Here is a 7,500-nt window from a genome sequence, read left to right as displayed (position 1 = left end):
AAGAGGCCGATTTTCAAAACGGCTTGTAACGGCTAACCGCACTCGCACCTGGTGGTATAGTACGCCACCTCTAATGTGTATCTCAGGCCCCGTCCACACAGAGCCGATTTTTTGGTGAAACCGCTTAAGTCCTGTGCGTTTCGGCCGACCGTCCAGACGGAGCAGGCGAATCCGGAGCCCGAAACCGCACATTTCTGAAACCATGTCCGAGGGTGGTTTCAAGTCTATCTGGACCTATGCGGTTTCGTGTTGGGATTCGTGTGGAAGCCTGAAACGCAAACGATGACGTCATCGCCCCACCCCTCGACCCTACTACATGCTTGTGATGATTCTGCAGCAGATAATGTCCCTTGTTGGGTTGCTAGGGCAGATTCTCTACTGAGAATCTGCGACCAAAATGAGCGAAAAAGGATTACGGACGGACAAATACACTAAATCCATTTTGATCAATCTTCGTAGAAGAGCTGTTCGTGTTATTGGTTCTTCTCAGACTGTATGTTTGTAAACAACGGGCAGCCTTTATGCGCATGCTCGCCTCTTCTTCTTCTTTTTTTTCTTATGGTCCCGGAATGTGTATGACAGCGTTTCTACAGATCGATGCGGTTTCGCAATGACTCCGTCTTTACTCAGATATTCCTGAAGCGTGTAGAACGAAACCGGATTGTTTTCGACTCCGTGTGGACGGGGCCTCAGTGTGTTGAGAGGCCCACCTGTCTTATCTATCTCGGTCTGAGTCTGACACAAGGCTAGGAGGACCTGTTGTTGAAGCTAGCTGGGTGGTCCTGTGTTTTTGGTTGGGTCTGCTTTGGATGGATTTCTTTTGTTTGGATGCTTTCCGGATCTAGCTTATTTCTTCAGGGCCACCACCACAGAGTTTATAATATATGAATGCAATGATGATGATGTATCGAGGGTAATGGTTTAGCAGACGCTAAGAGCCTTCTGAAGACTGTTTGGATACACTTCATTAAGAAACAGTTAGGAGTGAGATCGTGAATTAATTTAGTGTATTTAAGGAATCAGAGAGAGAATTTGGATACAATGACAGACTGTGGGCATATGGCAATCAAACCCGGATACTTTTGGGTGTTAGTCAAACAGACAATGGCTTTGTCCATATTTTACAAACCCAATGCTTTACTGTGAAGGCCTTTATGCAGAATGTCCTGCAATACTGTGATCGCATGCATACATTATTAGTAAGAATCCAGTTTGACCTGTTAGATTCCCATTCTTTCCACGGCCTCACGTGTAGGCGTCCGAGAGCATCAAGCTCCTAACTCGAGTCATTAGATAAGTCCTTAGTGACCCATTTATATATCAAGTGTCCCCTGTAATTCCTTAGGGATGACAGCGTCTACGACTAACGATGGCTAAACAGTAAATATTGAAGTGTCTTGATGCTCGGACAGGAACCACGCCCCACGCCGCCACCTCTCTGTCTGTGGCCCCGGGGTCCTCGGTCGCTGACGTCTCCTGGGAGCCCGGCTACGACGGAGGATCAGCACAGATCTTCTCAGTCTGGTGAGCACACACATACACACACACACACACATATATATGTATAAAACATAACACACACGGACATGAGCTGTAACCATAGCAACCATCGACCTTATTGGCTTTTGTGTTGATGCTCTTTTGAGGACAGGAGGGGAGAAATCAATTATGGTCTGGTGGACGATCTGCTGGGTACAGTTACCATGGAGATAGGCTGATGGGGGTACAGTAACCATGGAGATAGCCTGGTAGGGTACAGTTACCATGGAGCTAGGCTGGTGGGGTACAGTAACCATGGAGATAGGCTGGTGGGGTACAGTTACCATGGAGCTAGGCTGATGGGGGTACAGTAACCATGGAGATAGCCTGGTGGGGTACAGTAACCATGGAGATAGCCTGGTGGGGTACAGTAACCATGGAGATAGGCTGGTGGGGTACAGTAACCATGGAGATAGGCTGGTGGGTACAGTAACCATGGAGCTAGGCTGGTGGGGTACAGTAACCATGGGGCAGTATGTGTATACATTTTCAAAGTATATTATGATATATTCTAAAATGCAAACTTTGAATAAGACTACTGAGTTATAAAACTCAAATAATTTAAGTATTTAAAATATAATACCATCAATAACATCAACACAAGTCACATTTCTCATGTGAAATCGTAGCAATTGCTTCCAAGATATATTTAGGAAATTGTATAACCCTGATGACCGATTTTTTAAAATATATATACAGTGGGGCAAAAAAGTATTTAGTCAGCCACCAATTGTGCAAGTTCTCCCACTTAAAAAGACGAGAGAGGCCTGTAATTTTCATCATAGGTAAACCTCAGCTATGAGAGACAAAATGAAAAAAAAAATCCAGAAAATCACATTGTCTGATTTTTTAAGAATTTATTTGCAAATTATGGTGGAAAATAAGTATTTGGTCACCTACAAACCAGCAAGATTTCTGGCTGTCACAGACCTGTAACTTCTTCTTTAAGAGGCTCCTCTGTCCTCCACTTGTTACCTGTATTAATGGCACCTGTTTGAATTCCTTATCAGTATAAAAGACACCTGTCCACAACCTCAAACAGTCACACTCCAAACTCCACTATGACCAAGACCAAAGAGCTGTCAAAGGACACCAGAAACACAATTGTAGACCTGCACCAGGCTGGGAAGTCTGAATCTGCAATAGGTAAGCAGCTTGGTGTGAAGAAATCAACTGTGGGAGCAATTATTAGGAGATGGAATGCATACAAGACCACTGATAATCTCCCTCGATCTGGGGCTCCACGCAAGATCTCACCCTGTGGGGTCAAAATGATCACAAGAACGGTGAACAAAAATCCCAGAACCACACGGGGGGACCTAGTGAATGACCTCCAGAGAGCTGGGACCAAAGTAACAAAGGCTACCATCACTAACACACTACGCCGCCAGGGACTCAAATCCTGCAGTGCCAGACGTGTCCCCCTGCTAAAGCCAGTGCATGTCCGGGCCCGTTTGAAGTTTGCTAGAGAGCATTTGGATGATCCAGAACAGGATTGGGAGAATGTCATATGGTCAGATGAAACCAAAATAGAACTTTTTGGTAAAAACTCGACTTGTCGTGTTTGGAGGAGAAAGAATGCTGAGTTGCATCCAAAGAACACCATACCTACAAACCATGGTGTTTGGGGGTGGGTGGAAACATCATGCTTTGGGGCTGTTTTTCTGCCAAGGGACCAGGACGTCTGATCCGTGTGACGGAAAGAATGAATGGGGCCATGTATCGTGAGATTTTGAGTGAAAACCTCCTTCCATCAGCAAGGGCACTGAAGATGAAACGTGGCTGGGTCTTTCAGCATGACAATGACCCCAAACACACCGCCCGGGCAACGAAGGAGTGGCTTCTTAAGAAGCATTTCAAGGTCCTGGAGTGGCCTAGCCAGTCTCCAGATCTCAACCCCAAAGAAAATCTTTGGAGGGAGTTGAAAGTCCGTGTTGCCCAGCGAAGGCCCAAAAACATCACTGCTCTAGAGGAGATCTGCATGGAGGAATGGGCCAAAATACCAGCAGCAGTGTGTGAAAACCTTGTAAAGACTTACAGAAAACGTTTGACCTCTGTCATTGCCAACAAAGGGCATGTAACAAAGTATTGAGATGACCTTTTGTTATTGACCAAATACTTATTTTCCACCATAATTTGCAAATAAATTCTTTAAAAATCAGACAATGTGATTTTCTAGATTTTTTTTTTCATTTTGTCTCTCATAGCTGAGGTATACCTATGATGAAAATTACAGGCCTCTCTCATCTTTTTAAGTGGGAGAACTTGCACAATTGGTGGCTGACTAAATACTTTTTTGCCCCACTGTATATATATTATGTCATTCATATATATAATATATTAATAGTCATAAGTGCATCCACCAATTGATGCTCTAGGCTATTCACAGCGTGTCTGCACAGCTAATAGAAGTCCACCAGCGTCTCCCTGGTCACAGTTCAGCTCTATTATCTCTAACCTGCTCACTGAAGCAGATGCATTGGGTGAATCCATGTTAAGAATAAAAGGTTCTTAATTTGTTGATCCAGGCCCGAGGGTAGAACACTTTTGATGAAGTTTCAGTTATTTTTTTTGGACAATTACTACAATTTATTTAAGGTCCTCTGGGTCTTGGACCATAATGCTTTGCTTCTTTCAGCAGAAGACGTGTGTGTGTGTGTGTGTGTGTGTGTGTGTGTGTGTGTGTGTGTGTGAGTGTGAGTGAATGTTTCATGAACAATCTCCAATGCAATCTTTCATAAGCCTAGAATACCTTGCTCGCCCTTTTACTCTCTCTCTCTCTAGCCTTTCTCCCTCACGCTCTCTCCCTCTCTCTGTGTTTTCCTATCTCCCCCTGTATCTCTTTCAGTCACGCTCCCCGTCTCTGTGTTTACTCCTATCTCCCTTCATCTCCTTCTCCTCCTACCCCTTTATCCCTTATCTCTACCTTTTATCTCCCCCTCCCCCTTCTGTATAATTTCTCTCTTTCTCTTTCTTTGTCTCTCTCCCTCGCCCTCCTCCTCCTTCTCGCTTACTCACTCCTCATGTCTCTCTCTCTCTCTCTCTCTCTCTCTCTCTCTCTCTCTCTCTCCGTCTCTGCAGGTTCAAGCAGGTCTTCCCCCCTAACGACAGCCCCCGCCGGGACAACAACAGCTCCGAGGAGCAGAGGAAGAAGCGGCAGCACCAGGGTTGGTTCAACGTGTCGGTCCCGCCTGCCTCGGGGCCCCGCCACCAGGTGACCGGCCTGGCCCCCGCCACCCCCTACCAGTTCAGCGTGCTGGCCCAGAACGCCGCCGGGGCCGGGCCCTTCAGCGAGCTGGTCACCGTGCGCACCCTGGGTGGGTGGCCTTCTTTCCCCCTCCTTATGGTTCATGTCCACGCACGGTTGAGTCGTGTCGGGAGACATGGCTTCAGGCGAGGGGTTGGGGTTAGTCATCTGTACTCTTTTGGACGGAACGGAAAGGTTGCTGGTTCGATCGCCGCTGGCGCCTCCTCGTTAAGGGTGGAGGTGTCCCTGAGCAAGTCACCAAAGACTGAACCCTACCTACTTGCTTAGTCACGAATGTTCATATCCAAAGTGGATCCCACCGAATACCGACGCATGTCATTGAACCATAGGCCAATTTTCTTTTTGTTTTAAACATGAGCATTTGTCTTATATGATCCTAATCATAGAAATATAGACCATTGTATCACTGTTAGGGAAATAAGTCCCCAATTTAGAGAAAAAAGGGGTAAAATCCTATGTTTTGGACATTTTTCCTAAAACACTGTGTATGTCCCGCTCTGTTGTGAACACAGGTAGCGATATTAAGGTGATGTCAGACTTCTTCTGAAACAGTGGGCTCACTGGCTTTTTAAGCTGCAGGTAGGGGTGAGGGCCTCTTGCTCAGGGATGCCTACAGATAGGCCCTGTGGACATCGGGGTTCGAACCCAGCTCCTCAGCTCGGCGCTAACCGCTGAGATTCTCCCTGCGTCAGAGCGTCAGCAGCTGCCTGTACACACTTGGGGCATGTGGCACCGCTGCTCCAGTACTCACAACTCCAGCGCCAAGCCATCGATCAGATCTCATCACGCATGGATATTATTTATTCTTTTTTTTTTTTTTATTAAAAAAACGATCGCTTTGTGGCCGTCGCTCCATCCTCCCTCTGTCAGATCGGGCGAGATGAGTTGGCAGCGTGTGTTTGGATTCACCAGCCGTCCTCATCGATCCTCTGACTTATAAATACTGGACCTGTGCGGACACACTGCACAGTTCTCTGCACCTCTGGGTTTCACTCCAGACGGACGCACGTTGCTCTCTTCACAAGTGACAATCTAAAGCTGGCCATGAGCTCCTCTCTCCCCCATGTTCTCTCTATAAAGTCTCGGTATCTTCTCGATGTATGTTGTAGCCTGGTCGGCGACATGTTGTGTGTGTCTTGGTGGTCTTCGAATGGCCATGGCGCCAATCTATGCTTGTCTAGTAGCCCTGAGAAAACCTAGTAACAAAAAGATCCGCTTTCTTGATGTGTCTATTCCGAGTGTGTCTGGGGTCCACAGTCCCACAAAGACTTTTCTTTTTGAACAGAGATGAAACGTTTGAGGAACCCCCCCCGTCTAGAGTATCGGACTGAAACATTTCTCTCCGTCTCCTCAGATGCTCCGATTCCGAGAAGGGGCGCTTTGAGCCCCCCGGGGGCCCTGTCCGTCAACCGCACCTCCGCGGGGGTGATCCTGCATTGGGCCCCGCCCCCAAGCCACCGTCCACCAATCACAGCCCTGGTTCTGCAGTCTCGCGGCGCAAACGGCGAATGGCTGACCTTGGATCGGGACATCAACGCCGCCGCCATTGAGTTCGCCGTCCCCGGCCTGCGCAAGGTAACGACAAACCCCCCGGCGCGCATGTGAAACATTTGAATGCTTTTAGACATTGTCTATTTTTACCATCAGCTAAAGCTCTTCAATGGTGGTGAACCAAATATGACACACTCATGTACACTCATTCCCATTTTGGCATAATCCATTCCAGTTTAGAATCTGAAAAGACGCCGTGGTTCAGGCCGGAAAACCTCACGAGGCTTCCAGTCATTCTGCTTGGCATTTAGAGCGGTTGTCTTTCAATCCTGGGGGTTGCCAGGTCGAACCCTGGCTTCGGGGCAGATTGAGTGTTTAATAGCCCGGTTCTGGTGGTGGCCATATTGGCCCATATTCTGGGAGGATTGTTGACTGCAGGAGAGGAGTGACAACTGTCATCCAGGGAAATACTCACTCCCCATGCCCTGAAGGGAAACACCAAGATGTCTGTCAATCGGCAATTGCCTGTCTTCCAGATTCAGACCTGTTGTTCAATTCTAAATTCATCATTGTGCGTCCAGAGGGGGAGTTCCAAGTGCAAGTGACAACACAACAAGGATATCTTTTTTCTATAAACACACGGATAATTAGGCGCTATTTTCGGCACTGTGATTAGGTTGCAGTTAGCCTTATAATCACAGCGGCGAAATAGGTTTGTTTTGTTGTGGCTGGTACTCGTTCTGAATAAGCCACTCATTTCTCACCCAGCGAACTCCCTTTCTGAACAATTAAACATTTTGAATCATCGTCATCAATCATCAACACCTCATCTGACTCTGGGTAAGACCTGCAAACATCCAAATGAACAGATATCTCGGGCCTGTCATTTTGAGAATGCTATGAACAACCCGACGGCCAATTGCCGAAAGGCTGCTGTCTTTCAGTCCTGGGGTTGCCGGGTCGAGCCCCCGCTGTCACGTAGCAGCGTGGCGCCGGAGAACCGGCGCTACGCACACAGCCCGTACCCCCTCAGCGACCGGGCGCCTCACAGGGACAGGGGGGAGGGAGAGGGGCCTGTTTATGCTTGTCGTTCACAGGGCGGGGTAGATTTTTATCTGGGCTATACCCCGGCAATTTCTCCCTTTGATATGTCAATTATTCCCAGTGTGCGCGGCAGGAGTCTCCAGCGTGTTATCTCACCC

At 47.7% G+C, this 7,500-nt stretch overlaps 1 protein-coding gene across 2 annotated transcripts in view; it reads left to right on the top strand.

The window, feature by feature from the left end:
* The window catches only part of LOC307089700 (uncharacterized protein), a 47,305-nt gene that overhangs the window by 29,121 nt on the left and 10,684 nt on the right, over positions 1 to 7,500 (top strand). For both annotated transcript variants that reach the window (XM_079756108.1, XM_079756107.1), the window contains exons 13-15: positions 1,413 to 1,524; positions 4,621 to 4,856; positions 6,162 to 6,382. In XM_079756108.1, coding sequence (XP_079612234.1) covers positions 1,413 to 1,524; positions 4,621 to 4,856; positions 6,162 to 6,382 — 569 coding nt within the window. The remainder of the gene's footprint in view (positions 1 to 1,412; positions 1,525 to 4,620; positions 4,857 to 6,161; positions 6,383 to 7,500) is intronic.

This window comes from Pollachius pollachius, assembly GCF_949987615.1.
Source record: "Pollachius pollachius genome assembly, chromosome: 18".
Taxonomy (NCBI): domain Eukaryota; kingdom Metazoa; phylum Chordata; class Actinopteri; order Gadiformes; family Gadidae; genus Pollachius; species Pollachius pollachius.
The sequence above is the reverse complement of the archived record's forward strand: the minus strand, read 5'-3'. Positions and strand labels throughout refer to the sequence as shown.